At 46.5% G+C, this 23,661-nt stretch overlaps 1 protein-coding gene across 1 annotated transcript in view; it reads right to left on the bottom strand.

Moving 5' to 3' along the window:
- The window catches only part of LOC147684255 (putative cation-transporting ATPase 13A4), a 291,659-nt gene that overhangs the window by 192,243 nt on the left and 75,755 nt on the right, over positions 1-23,661 (bottom strand). The window contains exons 2-4 of the mRNA XM_086942617.1: positions 21,394-21,567; positions 14,879-15,025; positions 307-377 (exon numbers count right to left, since the gene is read on the bottom strand). Of these exons, the coding sequence (XP_086798743.1) occupies positions 307-377; positions 14,879-15,025; positions 21,394-21,567 (392 nt within the window). The remainder of the gene's footprint in view (positions 1-306; positions 378-14,878; positions 15,026-21,393; positions 21,568-23,661) is intronic.

Here is a 23,661-nt window from a genome sequence, read left to right on the forward strand (position 1 = left end):
CCTCAGAAGCTGCTTTTCAAAGAAGAAATTAAAATGTCCATCAAGAAATATTTCCAAAAGAAGAAGGGCACTGTGGGAATGAATGTGGTGCTCTGGGAGGCCTTCAAGGTGGTGATATGTGGGGTAGATAATTCGTAAAAGTCTCTGGAATATGAAAATGCATACACTCATGCCTGGCTCAGTTAGAGTGGGTGTTTAAAAATGGTTGTATGACAGAACAGCGCAGGTAACTACTTTGCATGCCTGTACAATGCAATTTTACCCCACATTCCATTGAAATCTTTGAGAACAGAAAAAGAAACCTACCCAATCTTTGTGAACTGGTTCTCAGAGCTGTCCCAAACATACCGAATTTTCTGAACCCGAATAAATCGAACCTGTAGAAACAAATATGGCATTATTAGAGTTTGCTCCTTATAATTAAATGCACACTGAAGACAAGAACAGGCAATATGAACCAAAAAGAACAGTTAAAAGAGGAAACAGAGCGTTGGATGTCACCAAACTCACAAAGTTCTTTCCTTGCACCCCGAGAGTACAACGAAAGTCAGACACTTGGATGAGAAAGTAAACTGAGAACAGTTGTGGGTAACACAGTGCGAGAAGCGCACCCATCGTACACCACCCATGTGATAGCAGTGCCTGGTCTCATTTTCAGTGGTAGTTTCTAGACGAAGCAGAAAAAATGGGTGCTTTTTAGTTGTATTAGTACTAACTATTGCCAAGGGTGAAATAGGATGTTTGGAACATTGATCAAGAAACGGAACACTGTGATTATAAAAGGCAGCCCTGGATGTATGAGTAGCAGAGGACCCAACTCCAAAGACTTCATGATCCAGGCATGAACTTCCATTTAGCGACAGAATGTATCCTGGGAGCTGTAGTCTTGGATCTGGGACATTGGATTGTAATGGTTTGTACCAGAAAGCTCAAGGTTGGAGCTCTGTGTCCGTAGTGGCACATGATCATCTAGGACTTCCAGTGCACATAAAATCTAACTGAAAATGACCAGGTCCGGCAGATATAGCTTAATGCACAAGAGTTGACCCGCCAAATGCATTATCAATGCCGCCACCATCTAGTGCAGCCATGCTCTGGTAAGAATTACTGCTGCGTCTAATTAATGTCATTGTCACTTCTTCAGCATATGAGTAAATTACTTTATATGCCTCCAGGGTGTGAAAAGTGTAGGGATGTATGTGCACGGTGCACACCTTCATGTGTATATCTCAGAGTCATGGTCGGACTGGCAGATTCTGCACATTTAGGCATGTTTCAGAGTGTCTCCTAATGCTGTCACACCATAAGTTCATTGACAGGAGGTTCATGTCAGTTTGCGCGTCCCTCGGTGATAACATGTGGGGGCAGATTTACAACTCCTGGCACATCTCTGCTAATCAGCAAGGATGCACCAGACACGCCAAACCACCTGTGCGCCACCACTGATGCGCCGCACTGAAGGACTGGGTTCTTTAAGACCCAGCGGTGCCAGGGCACAACACCTGAAACCTTCGTGGGTAACCTGCTCCGGCGTACAAGTCACAGAGACACGGGACACTTCCTTCGGCGTCAAAGATTCAAGGTTTATTTGCTGCAGGGAACACAGAGATCACGACAAGTACACAGCGTGCAACTTGGGGAGACTGCTTCAAATTGTTTCTGTGGATCGCTCCTTTTATACAGTTTTTACCCATAGGATAACATTGAACACAAAAGTTTACAACCCGGTTCCCACAATTATCCCCCAGAGGGGTCACTTTGGTCACTTCGAAACACACGAGGTCCGGAACATAAGTGCGGAAACATTTGGCAGTTCCCAACTGTAAAAACCATCTTCCCACCATTAGCAAATTCCAATCAGCAGTAAAACAGATCGAAATAGGAACGAAGACAGGTGCAGAGGAAGACGGAGACAGTGGGGAGATCGGAAAGGGTGTAGAAGGGGAGGTATCGGGAAACACGAGATACAGGCATCAAAGGGACGTGCCTAATGAGATGCACGGCTGAGACAATAAGTCCGTGCGGCAAGATGAGCCTCGAGCGGCGCCATCTGCCTTACAGTAGCATCCCCTTCGTCATAAAGACACTTACAAAGAACATGTGTCTTCCGCAAATATCTTGGGAGTCCCAGGGTCGCGAAGCGGACAGCGTCCGTTCGCTGGCTACTTGAGGGCAAGAGACAAAATGGATGCCGTATCTAAGATGGAACCCGTGGGTACAGATGAGAAACCCACATAACAAACGAACGGTTTAAGTTAGCACAGCGAAACTGCGCACACTTACTAAACTCGTCATTTGCGGTTCATAGATACCAGACTCGACTATATTCGTGCGAGTCGGAAACACCACTTACAATTGTCACGGAACCTCAGACGCTCCTTTTGCCCTCATGTAGGCAAGCACTAGTCGGAATCATATTCGATATTCATCAGACCATCGAGATGTTGCTGCAGCATAGCTCTGTCCAACCGAGTCCCCTTGGTAACAGATGGTTGTCTCATACACGTTGTAGCACAGAGGCCACATAAGGCAGGACCACACTGTACACAAAGGCAACACGTGAACAGGAACACTACCACAACTCCAATGATCATCAGAATTTTCCAACCCCAAGTCGACATCAGGCCCCAAAACCATCCAAGTAGCGTCCAATCCCCTACATCCACGTGTATGGATTCGGAGATCTTATGCAACCTCGAGATGGCTTGATAGACAGTAGGAGCATTATCTGGAATGAAAATGCAGCAGCTCGAATGGATCACCTTACATACCCCACCGCGATCTGCTAAAATGACATCTAAAACCATACGGTTTTGTAATGTCATAAGTCTCTCCGCCTGAAGTTCTGTGGTGATATTACCAAGGGCACTGGCAGTAATATTAGCTGTCGATTCTACCACTCGAGTCAACTGTCTCAGGTTCCTACTATTGACCATAGGTCCCCAAAACGGGAGGAAACCCTTGAAAAAGTCTCCTGCCTCTTGACCGGCAGTATCCTCTTCACTAATTACGCCTCGCACAACTCTAGTCTTATGATAATCGGCATCTACAGTGAACGTCGGAGGCAACAGATTTGCAATAAAACATGAGCCCATGAAGTCTGCGGGCAACCATGTGTATGCACGATCATAACAGATAAAGTATGTACCCTTGGCAGCCAGAAACACAGGGGACGAGGACATCGGCAGAATGTAATTTTCAGTGCAAGCACTTGCTCCAAGTCGGGCTTGCGATCTTCGGCCACGACCCATAAGACAAAAATTACCAGTGTGGGGTACGACCCATATAGGAGGCGAGTTTTTAAGCTGCTTTTCACTAGTGAACACACTATATTCACCTCTACTTAGGACCTTATAGGCCTGTACCTCTTCTTCGGGAATAAGCGAAGGATCATAGATCTCACTATCTAAATCCTCTATGGCTATCGACAAAGGCTTCTGATACGAGGTAGGGCCAGAGTAGGGGGAACGTGGTTCTCGAATGGGGTGGAAACCCAGTGCGCTTCGAAACATTGTTTGAAATGCTCGAGCTGACCCTTGGGAACTATACGGTAACACCAGATATGGAATTCCCTTATCAGTAGTATGTGGCAGCAACCCACACACCCAACAATTAGTAGTGTTAACCACTAACTGATGCTGATGGAGGAGCTGAATAAAGGAATTGTTGCGGAATTCTACACGTCTAGCCTGCTCGTGTTCCGGTAACATGTGAAAGGAATGGGGAGAAGCAGTAGAGGTAAGGTTAGGGTAAGGAGTAGGAGTAGGTGTAGCAAGTAAGAAATAAGACATCCTGTAATACACCCCACCCGCCAATAATGCAGAAGCAGTCAAAAACAATACAAACAATTGGAATATGAAACATTTGGTACGACTGAGTTGCTGCAGCTTAAGTCTGTGCGCCTTAGCTCCCTCCAAATCATTCAGCTTCGAGAATGCCATTCCCTATGACCGTCCGCAACGTTTCTTGACGCACTTCGTTCTGTGTAGCAATAGTCAATCCCTAGGAGTTCCTAGGAACCGACGGCCTTTAACCTAACGTCAAGACCTACTATCCAGAAGGAAGTACGCGCGCGGCCCTACGGCCTTCAATACACAATATGTATATACAAGCACAAAGTCTCTCGGCTGTGGAAGTAAAAAGATACCGGGGAGGAAGCTCAATATATATATATACACAAATCACAGTGATACGAATGTTCAAAAACTGATCACGGGAAACGAGGATAATGCAGTTATCAATTTCAGCAAGGCAAGAAAAATTTTATTTGTCCTTAGTGCGAGATCGCAAAGAATATCGGTGTTTCCCGGGACGTGTCTGCTCGTCGAACAAAGGATCCGTTGGAGAGACAGCGTCCTGCTGATCAGTTGATGGTCTTGAGTCTTTTGCTGACAATTTTTCAACAGTGGCTTTCTGCTGCGCTGAGGATTCTCCAACAGGCTGTGCGTCGCTAAAAGGCACAAACGCCGGCAATGTTTCTGTTTCTGTTGACGCAATGCCTTTCCTTACCCACGGGTCTGCCGGCAAAGGGATAGGGACTCGCTTAGTATGGGTGGCATGCACCCAGTTTTTACGCCCCTCAAGACGAACGGCAGTCCTCGTGGCCAGGAGCACCTGGTAAGGTCCGGTGAACCTCGGGTCCAGATTATTCTTGCGTGAAAAGTTTCGTGTTACCACCCAGTCTCCGGGCTGGAGCTGGTGGCCTGGACCCTCCGTCTGCGTCGGCAATGCGTCGTAAACCTGTTGGTGAATTAACCTCAGTTTAGCAGTCAAGTCATGTAAATAGTCAATCAACATTGGATACTCAAGATCAGAAAACATTCCTGGCCTAGGAACCCCCCACACATTCGCAGGACGGCCGAACACTATTTCATAGGGACTAAGCCCTACTCGGGAGTGTACAGTCGCCCTAGTTGACAGTAATGCTAGAGGTAAAGCGTCAGGCCACGAAAGACCAGTCGTAGCCTGAATCTTTGCTAGCTTTAGTTTAAGGGTGCCGTTATACCCCTCAACTAATCCAGCTGACTGGGGATGATTGGCGCTGTGGAATTTTTGATTTATTCCAAGGCCCTTACACACACTCTTCATCACACTTCCAACAAACTCACTTCCGTTATCTGACCACACGACTCTAGGCATTCCATACCGAGGAAAATATTCCTTCAGTAGGATTTTCGCAGTAGACAAAGCAGTATTGTCTTTGAGGGGATAGGCCTCGATCCATCGGGAGAATGCGCAAACCACAACTAAAACGTATTTCAGGTTATTGCATCGCTCCATATGGATGAAGTCCAATTGAATCACCTCAAAGGGATATGAAGGGGGAGCAAAACTGCCAGGGGGAGTTGGGGTTCCTTTGCCAGGATTGTACATTATACATACCATACAATTCTTCACCAAACGTTCAGCACATTTCGTAATACCATCATTCTTCCACACAGCAGCCAGCAACTTACAAATACCTTTCGCGCTAATATGTGCTAACCCATGTGCCATTGTCACAACGGCCAGCACATACGCATCAGGCAACATCCATCTTTTCTGATCCGACAAATCAATCCAACAACCATTCGCATCCAACTTTCCCGTACTTTCTTTCCACTTCGTCTTTTCAGTCTCGGTGGCCTCATTCTGAATTGCTTTCACGCTCTCGATAGTATCTTCACATATACTCGATTCTGTAGGCCACCTAACCGAACTCGTCACATACATTCGAGTGCTAAGATTCCGGGCAGTCTCCTTAGCAATCTCATCCGCAAACGCATTACCACGACCAACATCATCCGTCACTTTACGATGCGCACTACACTTAACAATCGCAACTTGCGTAGGCAAAGTCAATGCATCCAAAAGATCGTTCACAAGCTGGCCATGCTGTATCTTCGTACCGTGCGACGTCAAAAAACCTCTCTCTCGCCACAATCGTCCAAAACTATGCGCTACACCAAACGCGTATTGACTATCGGTGTACACATTCACAAGTTTCCCTTTTGCTAATACACATGCTCTAGTGAGAGCAATCAATTCCGCAGCTTGGGCAGAATTCTGATTCAATCGTGCAGTTTCAACAACAGTGTTCAACGTTACATCAGCATAAGCGGTAGTCACATCGCCATTCGGTAACTTAAAACATGACCCATCCACGTACAGAGTGCCATCCGGATCTTCCAATGGGGTGTTTTTAAGGTCCACTCGACCTTTCGTTTCCTCTTCAGTCCTCAAGTAGCAGTCATGTTCTGCTACTTCATCTGACTCTGCACTAATTGGTAACAAAGTTGCCGGATTTAGGACATTACAACGTTTTATCTGAATGTGGCTTGCCAAGAGCGTCAATTCGTACCCAGACAACCTCGCACTCGTCAAGTGCTGAGTTTTCGTTCGATTCAAAAGAGTATCGACTGCATGCGGAACCATCACCGTAAGCATATTATCCATGACCAATCCTGCTGATTGTCGGATGGAGACCGCAGCTGCCGCAGTTGCTCTCAAACAACTCGGCAATGCTCTAGCTACTGGGTCCAAGGTCGAGGAAAAATATGCACATGGACGCTGCTTACCACCAAAAGGTTGCGTTAAAACACTCAAAGCACAACCTTCCCTCTCGTGAACATATAACGTAAACGGCTTGCTGTAGTCAGGGGTACCTAACACAGGAGCCGAACACAATGAATCACGCAGTTCAGAAAAACTTTTATGACATTCTTCCGTCCATGGTAAAGGAGTTGAAACATCCTTGCACGTCAGAGCCACCAATGGTTTCGCTAGCAATGAAAAATTAGGAATCCATTGCCTGCAGTACGACGTGATACCTAGAAAGGCACGCACATCTCTTTGGGTTTTTGGCACAGCCATTCGCGCAATCGCTGCAATTCTCTCTGGGGTCAATCTCCTTCCCTCCTTTGACAATAAGTGACCTAGATAGGTTACTTCTTGACAACAATATTGGAGTTTAGAAGGGGACACCTTATGATTTAACTCACAGAGATGTTGCAGCAATGACACCGTAGCAATTTTACAAATGTCCTGAGTATCAGCAGCCACCAATAAGTCGTCGACGTATTGGATTAAAGCCGCACCAACCGGCAACCTAAATGCATCCAGTTGACCCTTCAAGGCTTGACTGTAAATAGATGGACTTTCACAGTAGCCCTGAGGAGCGCGTTTGAACCGGAAGCTACGTCCACCGAGAGAGAAACCGAAAAGGTCCCTGCTCTCATCGGCAATCGGGATGCTGAAAAACGCATTTTTCAAATCAATCACCGAAAACCATGATGCAGTAGCTGGAATCAGAGTCAGTAGCGCCGTGATGTCAGGCACAACAGGAAATTGAGGAACCACAATTTTATTTACCTCCCGTAAATCGATAACAAACCGATAAACAGGCGGTTTTGTAGGATCAGTACGTTTAAGAATGGGCAGTACAGGGCTATTGCACACGTTTCCCCGAGTCTCTTCAATAACATCTTTCTTGATCAGATCATAAATGATCGCTAACAAAGCTCGTTCACCATCAAGGGAGATACGATACTGGGGAATACGTGGCAATCGCACATTAGCTTTCAACTGAACAACATAAGGGGAGATATCAAGTAGGCCCACGTCATTTGGACCCGTCGCCCACAAAGACGCAGGAAGAGAACTCAATTCCGGTGGAAGCTTATCGAGAGACAAATACATAGGAGAGACAACCCTCTCTCCTAACGTAAGCTTTACACCCGCAGGAGAACAATACAAAGTTGCGTACAAACGTTTAAGCAAATCCAGGCCCAAAAGATTTTCGCCACAACCAGTAGTCAAAATCAACGGAGCTTGGAGCTCACGTGGCCCAATTTGAAGGGGCAAAGGGCGCGAAACTGGATTGCTAACAGGGGCGCCAGAGAATCCAACGGAAACATTTGTTAAGCCAGACAAAGGTGCGCCAGGGAGTTTCGAATGCATGATAGAACTTTTCGCTGCACCAGTGTCCAACAGAAAAGGCTCAACGACGCCCGATGTAGCAACTGCGACGTAAGGCCCTCTCTGATCAACCGGAACTGATACCACTCCCTCTCCTTGTCTTTGGCTGTCCTAGTAATTACTGTCATCAGTTCCCTGATCGACGTAATAATCGTCTACATTGTACTGCGCAGATCGTCCTTGCGACGATCCACGTTGATCGAAACAGTTATTAGAATTAGATGAGTTGTCTGAGCGATCGTTCTGAGCACCACAACCTCTACCACGCGATGCCTGCTGTGAACCACCACGGCCTCCTTTAGACGAATTACCACTATTACGTTCATTTAAAACAGGGCAATTGAATTTAATGTGTCCCTCCTGTCTACAATAAGCACATTGATTGTACCCTAACGATGATCTTTGGGAGGAGGAATCATTACGCGGCTGCGATCGATTCGATTGCGACTGCGATCTATTCTGTTGGGGCGCATTCTGATTAGAACGCGGCGGATACGCTTGTTGCAACAATACTTTAGTTTTCAGCTCTTTCGTCTTTTTGTCAGCACGGTCATTCTCCTCTTTCTCCCTATTCTCATAATATTGTGCCGTAGCCAATATCTGAGCTGAGGTAGAAACGGCCCATGCACTCTCCGAATTCTTTAATTTATTGCTCAAATCGGGCAACAAGTTCGACACAAATTTATCCACAAACAACCTTTGTCCACCCTCAGTACCCATATCCTGTCCACTGTGGTCAATGAATGCTTCCTCAAACCTCGTAAAGAAATCGGAAACACTCTCGTCTTTCTTTTGTTTGCAAGCTGACAATTTGTCCCAATTTACCCTCATAGCTGGCATAAGAGTCTTCATCAACGTAATTATTCGCTGAGGAAGAGCAGTAATCAATTGGTCGGGTTTAGTAGCAGCCACTTGTCCAGCATCTGCCGCTATAATGGCAGCCCAATCACCGCCTAATTCATTTGCGTGATCTTGCTGGCGAATCTTAGCCCATACCGGTTGCGGTACGACGTTGCCAAACAACATGTCGATATCAGCAAGATTCATTACCGTAGCATCTACGAGCTGCGATAATTCCTTGTAATACCCAGTAGGATTCTTGCGAGGATCGGGCAAAGATTGCTTCACCTGTAGCACTTCCGATCGTTTCCATGGGAGATGTATCCACACTTGCTGGAAATGCGCCAATACCGGGGGTTGAGCATTAGGATCAGCTGGTATCCAAACCGGCGGAACTTCACGCATAGGATATTGGCCAGACTCGTCTGGTTGGTGTTCAATATCCTCGACAAACAATGCATGAGGGATTGGAGCGGGACGGAAAGATAGTAACCGCTCAATAGCACGTCGGACGTTAGTATCTACTATCAGTCCAGTTGCGAACTGAAGTCGAAGCTCGGACAGGGCGGTCAGCACCTCGTCAGGCGCATCGGCCGCTATCTGATCATGAAGGAACTTGCACATTTCATCAAACACATATCTCTGGGTTGGTATATTAAATTGACAAAACGTTTCGAGGACAACACGGGGTGGATTTCTAAGAGGGTTTACCATCCAACCCATCGCCATATTATATAACGCAACGCGTTCTCTGTTTCCAGGAAGCTGACTACGTCTCTGAGGACCATCAGAACCAGCGGACCCATGAACAGGTCCGAGCGAATGAAAGAAGCTAGCCGCAAGAGGAGAATTGCGACTACGAACAGAAGGAGAAGCATACGATACAGGACTAACAAGAGAAGGAGTAGAAACAGTAGCAACAGCAGGGGTTAACAAAACAGGAGCAGTAGCAGGAGCAGTAGCGGGAACAGGAGTATGTGGAAGCGGAGGAGCAGTAGGAATAGCAACAGACAAAGGAGCAGGAACAGTCGGAAGAACAGGTGCAGGTTGAGGAACAGGCGGAGGAACAATAGGTGGAAGAACAGGTACGGCAGGGACCACAGGAACTGCGGTACCCTGTACGTACGGAGGTGGCGACTTCATAAGATAGGACATTAAAGGATCCTCAACTGCCTCTTCCTTCTTATCCGACTCCGTAGGCAAAACAGGATAACATTTATCTATGGTCATACGCTGTAGTCTTTCAAACACTTCCTTATCCTTGTTCTCCTTAGCACGCTGGAACTGCTCAGCTTTCTTCACTATGGTAGCAACATTATCTCGCTGACTACGTTTATTCTGTCTGATCTCTTTCTGTCGGGCTTCTTTGCGCCACAACCGAAAGGCATCAAACATGGCCGGCCTTGATTTACGTTCGAACAACTTCATTTCTAGATTATCTAAGATCGACGCCTCGAAGCTACCGTGAGGTGGCCAACGAAGGTCGCCGTCTTTCTTTGTATATTTAATCCAATAATCATTAAAGGTAATCGGGCCTAGCCCATGTTTGCTATACAAGTCATAAGTAGGAGTCCCAACCGGAGGTATCGGACACGAGTCCTCCAGTCGGGGATCCGCACCACAAGGCCTAAAACAACTAAACAAAGTACTGCGACCAGGCATCTTGCACACTAGCCGAGTTTCACAAACTTCAAGGGTTACGGGATTTACCAAGTCCCAGCAAAGAACAAAACCCTCGGTTTTTGGCGGCTGCAGTCGTCAAACAACACAACAAAGTACCAAGAACCACAAATGCAATGGAACCATGCAACCACTAAGTAACCACGACCAAGAACTCTGGGAGCGACCCACAAATACTTAACTCAAAGGTCAATGGCGTCACCAGGAAGGCCCGTCAATCGTCTCGCTATACCAAGGTCTACGCCAGGCGCCAAAACAGGTCTACAGTCAGGGCAGCAGTCCGTCGCAGCCGTCAGGAGGCGGGAATCTTCGCGGGAAAAGTCTTCGGGCCACTTATTTCGACAACAGGATCGATGAAGCGGAGTGCACCTTCCCTCGGAGATTTCACACGAAGTTCCTCACGATCGTCGGGCTTGGACCGGTACCACTGATGCAGCCCCACATTGGGCGCCAACTGAAGGACTGGGTTCTTTAAGACCCAGCGGTGCCAGGGCACAACACCTGAAACCTTCGTGGGTAACCTGCTCCGGCGTACAAGTCACAGAGACACGGGACACTTCCTTCGGCGTCAAAGATTCAAGGTTTATTTGCTGCAGGGAACACAGAGATCACGACAAGTACACAGCGTGCAACTTGGGGAGACTGCTTCAAATTGTTTCTGTGGATCGCTCCTTTTATACAGTTTTTACCCATAGGATAACATTGAACACAAAAGTTTACAACCCGGTTCCCACAATTATCCCCCAGAGGGGTCACTTTGGTCACTTCGAAACACACGAGGTCCGGAACATAAGTGCGGAAACATTTGGCGGTTCCCAACTGTAAAAACCATCTTCCCACCATTAGCAAATTCCAATCAGCAGTAAAACAGATCGAAATAGGAACGAAGACAGGTGCAGAGGAAGACGGAGACAGTGGGGAGATCGGAAAGGGTGTAGAAGGGGAGGTATCGGGAAACACGAGATACAGGCATCAAAGGGACGTGCCTAATGAGATGCACGGCTGAGACAATAAGTCCGTGCGGCAAGATGAGCCTCGAGCGGCGCCATCTGCCTTACAGTAGCATCCCCTTCGTCATAAAGACACTTACAAAGAACATGTGTCTTCCGCAAATATCTTGGGAGTCCCAGGGTCGCGAAGCGGACAGCGTCCGTTCGCTGGCTACTTGAGGGCAAGAGACAAAATGGATGCCGTATCTAAGATGGAACCCGTGGGTACAGATGAGAAACCCACATAACAAACGAACGGTTTAAGTTAGCACAGCGAAACTGCGCACACTTACTAAACTCGTCATTTGCGGTTCATAGATACCAGACTCGACTATATTCGTGCGAGTCGGAAACACCACTTACAATTGTCACGGAACCTCAGCACTTACAATAAGGCACAACCGTGGCGCACGGATGGGCAGATGCATGTCGCATCCCCCGGCGGAAAGCCGGGAATTGCTGGAGCCTCGTCACAAGCGCGACGCAGCTCCAGCAAGGCTCGGGTGCCCCTATGCCTAACATGCTGCGTCAATCCTTACACCCGCTTCAACCAGGCGCAGGGTTTTGACGCAGCATGGCCGTAAAAGTGACTGAGTGAAATTTTTTAGATTTCACTCAGCCACTTGTCCGAGGTGTTCCTGTGCCGGAATGCACCCCCCCCCCCCCGTGGCGGTAACACCAACATGTGGCGCAGGGCTTTAGAACGTAAGGCATCTCCCTAGATGCATCACATTGTAAACACCCTGCAGCATGGCGCTGACTCTGCGGCGTGCTGTGTCACAAAAGGGACGCAATGGCGGTGCAAATTTGGTGTATGAGGCTTGTAAATCTGCCCCTGAGTGTTTACTAACAGGTGTCAGTGTTCACTCCATCCCAGGAGAGCCATGATGAACTGCATGATCACCCGCAGGAGCCTTGCTTCAGGTTGTGCTTAATGCCAGCAGTGCTACGATCGAACCCTGTGCTCACCGTCAAGAGCCTTGCCTCAGTGCGTGCTTTCTACCAGCACAGTTAGGATGGTACCCTATGCTCACTATATTCGCTTAGTAGTCGTCATTAACTGGTGTATGAACTAAGGGAAACAGCGTTTACATTGCATGCAGTAAGACACATGGGATTACTATGCAGTCATTACAACAACCGCGTTGTTACAATGCTAACCATTACAACGCAAATCGTTTCTACGACTTGCTGTAGGGGGAGCTCTAAACCAAGGAATAGTATAATTTACTATTCCAACACCTTCCCTACTGTTGCACAGGCTGGAGTTGGAATAGCAAATTATACTATTCCTAAGTCCAGTGCACCCCCTACAGCAAGTCGTAGAAACAACTTGCGATCTAATGGTATGCGTTTTAACAACGTGGTCGCCGTAACTACAGCGTTGTAATCGCATGCGTTGTACCGCATGCAATGTAACGTTACATATTCATGAACTAAGCTCTGTCTAATACAACCAGTAGGATCTATTGCTATGATAGGATGTAAATAGTTTGGGGTTCTAGCTGCTACAAGAGCCGGCTTCCCCCGGCAGTGCCCTGCCAATGCCATAGACAGACACAGAGTTTATAAAAAATAGTTAAGGTGCAGCGAGTCACTTCACACATTGAATGCCAATCAAAAGAGCACAGCAAACTTATAGGTTTAAGAACAATCGACAACATACATTGGCAACATCAAGAAGTTTGGTGTCATACTTGAAGTGTATTGTAATACATAAAGTAGGTACAGGGCAATGCCATTGGTTCATAGAAGTGACATTGTAAAGTAGAAAATTGCTGTAGAATCTAGACTGTATGGACATTGTAAGAGTTTGCAACTAGGACTGGGCAGGACTCGCAGAGTTACAAAAGAACTCCATGAGATTCCACAGAACTCCACGAATGGGTGGAAATAGGCACATCATGCTGTGTGTGCTGTGAGTTAGTGCCAGGAGGTCATTCCATGCTGAAAAATTAGCATAAACACGATCACGTGGCATGCCAGACGGCGCAGTTTCTCAAGTTGATTTTGCTGTTGCTTGAGAAGAATTTCTACTCAGACGGCAGTATCAGAGGGAATGTAATGCTGATTGAGGCCTATTACAGCTTGGGGCCTTCGAGGATCAATTCAACCTGGTGCCACTGAGGGTCATTACTGCCTTTGGCCAATAATATTTATTATCGCCTGGGTCTCTTATTGCTCATCAATATCTGTGCCCTTTGAGGCTCTTTATTGCCCGGGGCCATCGATGCCCATTGCTCTCTGCAACAACTGAAGCTCATTACTGAGTCCGACTACTCACCCTTATTACTGCCTGGGGCCATTGATGCTCATTGCTCTCTGCAGCCACTGAAGCTCATTACTGACTCCGACTACTGACCCTCATTACTGCCTGGGGCCATTGATGCTCGTTGCTATCTACAGCCCCTGAAGCTCATTACTGACTTCGACTACTGACCCTCATTACTGCCTGGGGCCATTGATGCTCGTTGCTATCTACAGCCACTGAAGCTCATTACTGACTCCGACTACTAACCTTTATTACTGCCTGGGGCATTGATGCTCATTGCTCTCTGCAGCCACTGAAGCTCATTACTGACTCCGACTACTGACACCTATTACTGCCTGGGGCCATTGATGCTCATTGCTATCTACAGCCACTGAAGCTCATTACTGGCTCTGACTACTGACCCTCATTACTGGCTGGGGCCATTGATGCTCATTGCTCTCTACAGCCACTGAAGCTCATTACTGACTCCGACTACTGACCCTTATTACTGCCTGGGGCCATTGATGCTCATTGCCATCTACAGCCACTGAAGCTCATTACTGACTCCGACTACTAACCTTTATTACTGCCTGGGGCCATTGATGCTCGTTGCTAACTACAGCCCCTGAAGCTCATTACTGACTTCGACTACTGACCCTCATTACTGCCTGGGGCCATTGATGCTCATTGTTATCTACAGCCACTGAAGCTCATTACTGACTCTGACTACTGACCCTCATTACTGGCTGGGGCCATTGATGCTCATTGCTCTCTACAGCCACTGAAGCTCATTACTGACTCCGACTACTGACCCTCATTACTGGCTGGGGCCATTGATGCTCATTGCTCTCTACAGCCACTGAAGCTCATTACTGACTCCGACTACTGACCCTTATTACTGCCTAGGGCCATTGATGCTCATTGCTCTCTGCAGCCACTGAAACTCATTACTGACTCCGACTACTGACCCTTGTTAGTGCCTGGGTCCATTGATGCCCGTTGCTCTCCACAGCCACTGAAACTGATTACTGACTCCGACTACTGACCCTTATTACTAACTAGGGCTATTGATGCTGGGAGTTTGAGTTTTCAACCAAACAAAGTCTTGAATTAAAATAAAAAAATCATGCAGTGAGGATAGTGAAAATAAGGAAAGTTTTACCTTGTTGGCTGGTGTTATGATTGCTCGGTTGATGATGTCGTTCTTATCAGCCATACTTGGACATTCTTCCTTTCCCCTCAATAGGGTGAACAGATCAGACAGGTAGATCCATCGCACCTTCTTCCTGGAGTAGGTTTTAAACTCATCCTAGAGAGATGTCACAGGAGAGTCAGTCCATGGTCAATGGACAGCAAAGGTGGAAGTCAACTCACAGCTGTTGAGCAATGCTCTATTGCTTCCATCACCAACCCACAAGATGGAAGAAAACCTGATCATAGAACACATTTAATATCCATCTCTTGAGCATATGTACTCTTCCTCAAACTCCCCCAATCCTATACTTCCACTCCGAAGCATCTGTTGCCCCATTAACCAATGAACAAATTACTTTGCAACAAAAGAGCAGCATTCAGAAGAAAAGTGAAAACAGTTGAGATGAAGAAGATTTCTTTCTGCTTGCTCCCAGCTGAGGAGATACTGTCTGTGAGTTGAGAAAATCATGGACTTCTATGAGAGCAACATAGTTTTACATTTTGATTTGAGAACTGCAGAACATGAGGACAGGAACTTGCAATCCACTTGTCTGTTTCTGAGTTTAGACTACAAAGGGGGGATTTAACAAGGAGGTCTTTCTTGTGTTTCCTTTAGTTAGGCACCTCAAGTGTAGGGAGATGGAATTAGCACCAGCAGAAAGCCAGCTACCGTAGTGCGTGTAACTATGAAGTGGAAGCTCAAATTTTGAGAAGTTAGACAAAGCTTCATCTGGAACGTGGAAGCTGATCTCATTCAAGGGACTGCAAATAGATAGGATCTTATGGACAACATATACTTTATGAGAAGTAGAGAAGATTAATGTACATAAGGAGTGGTCAAGTCATGAAAGTAGGATTACCTGCAAGTTGTGAGAAATGCCGGGGGTTGGGGGTATAGCTCCTCCGAGTGCAGGCTAAAGTTCTTGATATTTTCTACATATGCGACCGGCCTTAATTCTTCCCATTCAACCCTTTATCTGATTAACTGACCCGGCTGGATTCATGGACATCATTTCATTGAAATGCCAGGGGTAGTTGAAGTGACATCACACACCATTTGAACTCCAACTTCACTCACACACACATACTTACCACACACAAATACACACATACACACTCTCTCAAACATAAACACACTCTCACCCGCAAGCACGCACACAACATACATTTAAAAGCTTTTTTTACTTACCTGAGCTGCCATGGAAAGGCATATTCCAGCTTATTGTCCTCCATTTTTTATTACACTATTAGTGAATAATATGTTTTATTTATTCACTATTACTGTAAAAACAATTGACTAGGCATGAGCGGGAAATCCGTTACGCTCGCGGATTTTGCGGATTTTTGGGAAATCTGCAATCCGCGAATTTTGCGGATTTCCCGCAAAATCCGCAAAAAAAAATCAGCGAACGTAACGGGTTCAAAAGTTGAACCCCCACTCATGCAACTATTTTACAATGGCGCCAGCAAACTGCCAGCGCCGTTGTAAAATAGTTACAAAGTTAGCTTGCACAGGAACCACTAGATAAAACGAAGCAGGTGCTGCTTTATTTTATCTAAGTGCTTCCTGTGCAAGCTAACTTTGTAACTATTTTACAACGGCGCTGGCAGCTTGCTGGCGCCATTGTAAAATAGTTACAGGCACAGCCTTAAACAGGTCACTCAAGGGACCCCTGCGCCCTTCAGGGCGATTGCATAGTAACACACACATGGTCACTCGAACTAGTTGATGCTCAAATTCAGTGACTCATTCATTAGCCCAAAAACAATCATGAGCGTCTTCGAGGCTGGACAGGTGTGCCTCTTTCCAAATCTGCCGTGGAAAATCAGCTGTGATGCTGGGTAGAGGGCGGCCTTTGCATGGTCGCTCGAACTAGTTGATGCTCAAAATCAGTGACTCATTCATTAGCTCAAAAACAATCATGAGCGTCTTCGAGGCTGGACAGGTGTGCCTCTTCCCAAATCTACTGTGGAAAATCAGCTGTGATGCTGGGTAGAGGCCTTTGCATCCTTGACTTTCATGAGCGCAATCCCTGTGCTGTTCCTGTGACCAGGAGCTTCTTTCTCTTCATATAATTGTGTTCGCACAGGTTGCTGCAAGTTCGCACGCGTTTTGTACAATTTCGCAATTTGCGAAATTGTACAAAACCCTCGCGAACTTGCAGAAACCTGTGCGAACATAAAAAAAAAAATCCGCGCGGATTCACGGATTTTGCGGATTTTGGCAATCCGCAAATCCGCAAATCTGCAAATTCGCGGATTGCCAATCCGCAAAATCCGCTCATACCTACAATTGACAGTTAATAATGCGAGTGGAGCCCCAGCTTCCCTCGAGCTTGCCTGCGTACTCGAGGACGCCGGCATGAGGGGACTGTGGATGAAAGAATGTATATGCTCTAGACGTTGGGAACCAGAGACCAATAAAGAGCGTCGATATTGATTACCCCTATAGAGAGATATAACCCACGCCGGAGAATCGTGTGGGTCGGAAATATCACCACACGCTAATAGTTACAAAGAGAAGCCAATCGAGCCCTGAAAAAGTTGCATGTACATTTAACAAGAGGCGCTGAAACACGTGTTGGCTTTGGGCTTTCGACCAGTCACAGTAATTAACATAAAAGAAGAATCAACAAAAGAATTGAAGACTGAAGATTCTAAGCAACTTACTTTGTGTTGTGGACATATGTTCTGGTTGACTTACTTTGCTACTGCTGTCACATTGTTATTGCCTTTAATAGGGAATCTTGTAAAAATCTGTACCGGAGCAAATGTGTCACAGGGGTCTGCAATAGGGCCGCCATCTGGGGGAGAGCTAATATCAGCCCCCTACAAATTCTAGAAAATACGTTTTTAAAAAGATTGTTAGCTGTACCCAGCTCGACGGCAAACTACATAGCTCATCAAGAACTGTCTGTATCGTATCTAAGCGATGCAATAAACATGGCAGGCTTTACCTTTTGGCAAGGGGTATGGACTAAAGATGAAACGAAATTTACAATAGATTTAATTATTGATTGCCTGTCCCTTGACCTTAGCAGGAAAATACCCTGGTTAGAGCACATTTAAAACCTGTTAACACGTTGCAAAGTAGATTTCCGTAGAAAAAACCCTGGTCCTCATTTATGAGAAATGACGCATCTCTGCGTGAAAGCAGCGATGCGTCACTTCTCAGTGCGCACTCCTTGCGACATTCCTAATGCGTCATATTTAATGTATGACTCAGCATGTCGCAAGGAGTTACAGATACGTTAGCATTTCTGACATATCTGTATGGCGCAAAAGTGACGCATTGCTGGAGTGTGCCACAAAAGTGACGCAACTCCAGCAATGCGTCCTTTCACATGGGGCAAGCCCCATGTTAAAGGGCCTGCGTCAGTCTTACGCCTGCTGTGAGGCAGGCGTAAGATATTGCTGCAACGGCGTCCTGGAAGTGACGCAGTGAAATCTCATAGATTTCACTGCGTCACTTCTACGACCCTTCCTTGCGTCAATACGCCCCCCTTGCATACATTATACCTGGCGTAGGTATAATGTGGCGCAGGGGTTTACAAAGTGACGCATCTATCTAGATGCGTCACTTTGTACATATGGCGCAACAAGACGCCATTGGTGCGTCACAAAAAGTGACGCACCGGCGGCGTAAAAGTGACGCACAGCCTCTTAAATGAGGCCCCCTATACTTATCCAGGACCATAGGAAAAGTGACCTGAAGCTGAGATCCCTTAATGCTATGGATTATGGAAGAGAAAGGGAAGCTGGTCAAAAACAAAGTGTTTTTCTTACTGCAAACGTCCGCTTATGAGGGGCACACAGTTATCTCTACCGCTAGTAAGAAACACCCAACATACATTTTATTTGACTAGGCTAAGGCTCGGCACACTAAACTATATTTTAGCATTCCCTAGAGTGGAAAAGTGATGTCCCAAACTCCCGAACTGCCCGTGCGATTTAAAGTCTCCACAATCCATCCTGCATCTTATACTTTTTTGTAGCTTTTATAGGGACATCCGGAAATCAGTTTTAAGACCCCTTTTTTTGATCAAATATGGTCCTTTATTACAAACATGCGTTTAACCTTGTATGCAAAGCGATACCAAAGGGGATGATGGACAGAGCGTTTGAGCAAATCAAACACTCACTCCCAGTCAACTGATCTGGGTTTAATCCATCATCATTCTTCAGCTCACTCCGCCACCCCAGTTCAGACATGGCCATATGCAAATCAGTCTGACCCTGCGCCTCATGGGAACAGTCCAGCCCGAACTGCCAAGCCATGTCTTCCCTGGACCGGAAACAAGCATCTTGGGACCGGTTTCTGGGTAACACCCTTCATCAGCCAGGCTATCTTGAATCTAGTGGCAAAGTGAGTAAGGGACCCACGTCTGGGCATACCCTGCCAACTTAGGGCAAACTTAGCAAAACCAAAGGGGATGATGGACGGAGCGTTTGAGCAAATCAAACACTCACCCCCAGTCAACTGATCTGGGTTTAATCCATCATCATTCTTTCGCTCACTCCACCACCCCAGTTCAGACATGGCTATATGCAAAGCAGTCTGACCCTGTGCCTCATGGGAACAGTCCAGTCTGAACTTCCAAGTCATGTCTTCATTGGACCAGAAACAAGCATCCTGGGACCGGTTTCGGGTTCATAACCCTCTTCAGCCAGGCTAGCTTGAATCCAATGGCAGAGTGAGCAAGGGACCCACATCTGGGCATACCCTGCCAACTTAGGGCGAACTTAGCAAAACCAAAGGGGATGATGGACAGAGCGTTTGAGCAAATCAAACACTCACCCCCAGTCAACTAATCTGGGTTTAATCCATCATCATTCTTTAGCTCACTCCACCACCCCAGTTCAGACATGGCTATATGCAAATCAGTCTGACACTGTGCCTCATGGGAACAGTCCAGCCCAAACTGCCAAGCCATGTCTTCCCTGGACCGGAAACCAAGCATCCTGGGACCGGTTTTGGGTTCATAAACCTCATCAGCCAGGCTATCTTGAAATCTTGAATCCAGATCAGTAGACAGGGGGGGAGCGTTTGATTTGCTCAAACGCTCCGTCCATCATCCCCTTTGGTAATGCTTTGTTCGCCCTAAGTTGGCAGGGTATGCCCAGACGTAGGTCCCTTGCTCACTCTACCACTGGATTCAAGATAGCCTGGCTGATGAGGATTATGAATCCGAAACCGGTCCCAGAATGCCTGTTTCCGGTCGAGGGAAGACATGGCTTGGCCGGTCGGGCTGGACTGTTCCCATGAACGCAGTCTGGAAAATGTGAAAATCATGATTGTTGTTATCCAATTTATACAATGTGCAATCGGGAAAAGAAAGGATTAACATTATTTGGATGCCCTGGTTAATGAAAACCCTGATGATCAAATTTAGCTTTGTCCTCAAACCTTTACATTGATATGTAATGGCATTCCGCACTTTAGGTATTGTACCGATGCATCCGACATCTGGACGCAATGTTATATCAAAACCCGGTAGACCATGTTAGTCTTGCCTCCAACCTTTTATTTTGAAATGCAATTGCACTCTGCACTTAATGTATTTCCTATATCCAGACGCAATACTACATAGAAAGCTTGAAGTCTATTTTAGCCTCGTCTCCAACTGGTTGTCTTTTTATATAGTGGTACTTTGCATTATATGTATTCCATGCACCAGCTCTTTACATTCTGTGTATTCTTATGATACAGATTCATTTGCACATACTTCAATGTACTGTATTATGCTATGTATATGGATATCAGCTCATAGACGCGGTGAGAAACCATGGAACATTATGTTTCTTTTCACTAGTGGATTTTAAATTGTGTTCTTCAAATCTTGATTGTGTTACTATATAGGAATGTTTAATTGATTTGTTTTGCTTAGTATGCTTTTATGGTGGAATTTCTTGCACCGAATAAAGCTAATTTTGACTTTTGAACTCAATAATTCACCTCCCCCTCCCTCTCTCTTATGCAGGATATGAAGGCACATGTTCTTGTAGCAAGTGTATCTCTCTGTCGTATAGAAACCTGTGTGGTGCCTGTGCTATTAAAGGCACAGAGAGTCGCATGTGTTCAAAGGCTGGGGAGGTCTGAAACCACTTCTTTTACTCTTGTAACTTCTAAGGTCTCATCAAACTGTTGCCAGAATCAAAACAACAAAACAGGAAAAGCAAAAAAAGAGAAAACTGAAAGACAGGTCTTCTGTGCTCCCAGGATCTGGAACAGCCTTGAGCCAGAATTAGGGCTGCTTGAACCCTCTGGGAGTTCAGGGAGGGCCTGAGAGTCCATCCATGCATCTGATCCCTTCTTGTGAAGGATTCCTACAGTGTCCTGGTTTCTCCAGCCACGCTCAGAGATCCCTGCGCTCTGGCCAGGCTGCACCCTGTAAAGACTCGTACATATGTGCCACACACACTACTGAACGCCTTGTGCTTTGTGCAGTTCTCAAGCAGAGTCCAGCAAACAGGGCCCCTTACCGTGCTTCTGAGGAGAATGACGTCAGCCTCCCTCAGGGTGCAGGGGGTGCAGGTCGCCCACACCTCCCACTCTGGCTTCCAATAGAAGAGGAGGAGCAGGAAGCCAAGGGACAGGAAGTATCCCATGATGCACAGCGCCCGCCTCCAGACATGCTTCTGGTATCCAAACAGCTCCTGCGAACGAGAAGCACAAGCAGCAGGTTGTTAAAGTGATTGACTATGAATGGGGATCCCCCCCCCCCTCCCCTCTTTGAAGCTTTCTTGCACTTCATGAATAATGAAGATTACGAACGGGTTTGCATTAACCATCTTTGACATATCTTCATTCTCCCTGTGAGAAAATATTTCCTTTTGCTTTTTGTGGACTGATGAACTCTGCGCTCTGAGGCACTGCTGTCCAGCGCCCCGGGCATGTGCTCTGACCCCAAAAACAGGGTGACATTGGAAAATACCTCTGGGTACCGCCACATACACAGGCTGGTGGTGTGGGTGGAGCCAACGTGGGAGGGGCAGGACAGGGGAGAGGAACGTGTGGAGGAGGGTATTAATAATATATATCTAAAAAAAAAAAAAAAAACGTACCCGAAGCTGGCCACCTCCACCGTTGCGTTGCACCTCCTGCTCTCTTGCTGGTCCGGCATCCCCAGGGACAGACTCCCATCCAATCCCCATACTGCTCTCATGCTATGAGAGCATTCGGGGGATTGGCCTGAGCGGGCTAAAAAGACACTTTACTTAGGCCAGAGAGTCTGTGCTGTTTCTCTAACCCAGCCGTTCCACGGGTCGGCCTGTGACATGCGCGCTTAGGGAGTGCACATAGCAGACCTCCAACCCCTCACGTCCCATGCTTGAGGCCTAGAACATCATTTCGTTTTTCATTGCTGGCTCTAAGCCAGGCAGTGAGGCGACACTCCTCTGCCATTGCAGAGGAGCTGCCGCTGGCTAACCCCCAAAACGCAGATTTAACTTTTAGCAAGTTCACAGTAAGTTAAATCTCACCAATGGACTGCAGCACTTTGCCACACAGTGCATGATTGTACCGGGGGTCCCGTAGGTCCCCTATGACCCCCAACAGGAGGCCTCAGGATGAAGGGTGGGCCTGCTATTGGCCCCCAAAGTAAGTTTCTGACAGCCTCTTCGTATCCAACAGACCAAGTCGGAAAGGCTGTCAGAATCCGACATCATAATTGGTCGGTCGGAAATGCTGTCCATTGAGCTGTACGAATTGGCTCGGACCGACTGAGATTCTCAAAGTGTCGGTTGGAACTGATTCAGAATGATTGAACGGTTCCCCTTCCGACCAAGAGCATTGTAATCGGTCAGTTGGAATTGTTTCCGACTGAGTCGGGTGAATGGGTTCCAACACTGTCTAGGAGAATCCAACTGTCGACTGGAGGGTTTCCGACCGACATCGTAATCAGCCCCCAAGTGTTGTCAACTGAGGGGGGTTCAATGATTTTTTGACAAAAGAGGAGCATGTTAACTTCAGTGTCTGCTACAAAAACTGTCTAATAAAGAAACAGGTGTCAGGCATTGACCAGCCTGAATAAATCAGCATTGTTCTTATTCAATTACGCATTAAATATCCTTTTGAGATGGAACAAGGCATAATGTCCTTACACATATTTGGAAACAGAGATTTTTGTAAACTTTTGTGGGGCATGCATCCTCTGCCGAGTCTAAGTATACTTTTCACATTTGTCTCTTTGCCAACTCATAGTGGTGACAGTTTTGTATTATCTTTCGCTAAATAAAACAGGATTGAAGCAAGAAGCCTAGGGGCTTGCATTTCATTCACTGGAATACCTCTACCACTCACAGACTGATTACTACTCAAGAGGTATTGATCTGGCAAAGCACATTTTATTTCTTGGCTTTTTCCAAAAATCTTTTTGGTGCCAATTGGTTGTTTTTAGGGGCCTTACATTAAAGGGAAAGGAAACCAAGGGGTAAACATGGACACGGTCTGAAAAATATATTATTATTTAAGGAAGTTATGAAGACCCCCTCTGAACATTTTGAGACCAGTAGAGCTTCTGATCCTCTCTGTATAATACTGGAATTTCTATCAGGAAAATAAAAAATACAAGAAATTGCTATAGCTTCGCTTCTCAACATATCATTGCACACTACAACATGATGAGGCATCCTCCTCAGGGCACTCAGAGTGATGCTCGTCAATAGCCGAACCAAGGAGTCCAAAAATGGACCTTTCACACCCTAAAGCAGAAGAGAGTGTCCTTGTGACCTGCATGATGACTATATATC

Source organism: Lissotriton vulgaris, chromosome 11, assembly GCF_964263255.1.
Source record: "Lissotriton vulgaris chromosome 11, aLisVul1.2, whole genome shotgun sequence".
NCBI classification, from domain to species: domain Eukaryota; kingdom Metazoa; phylum Chordata; class Amphibia; order Caudata; family Salamandridae; genus Lissotriton; species Lissotriton vulgaris.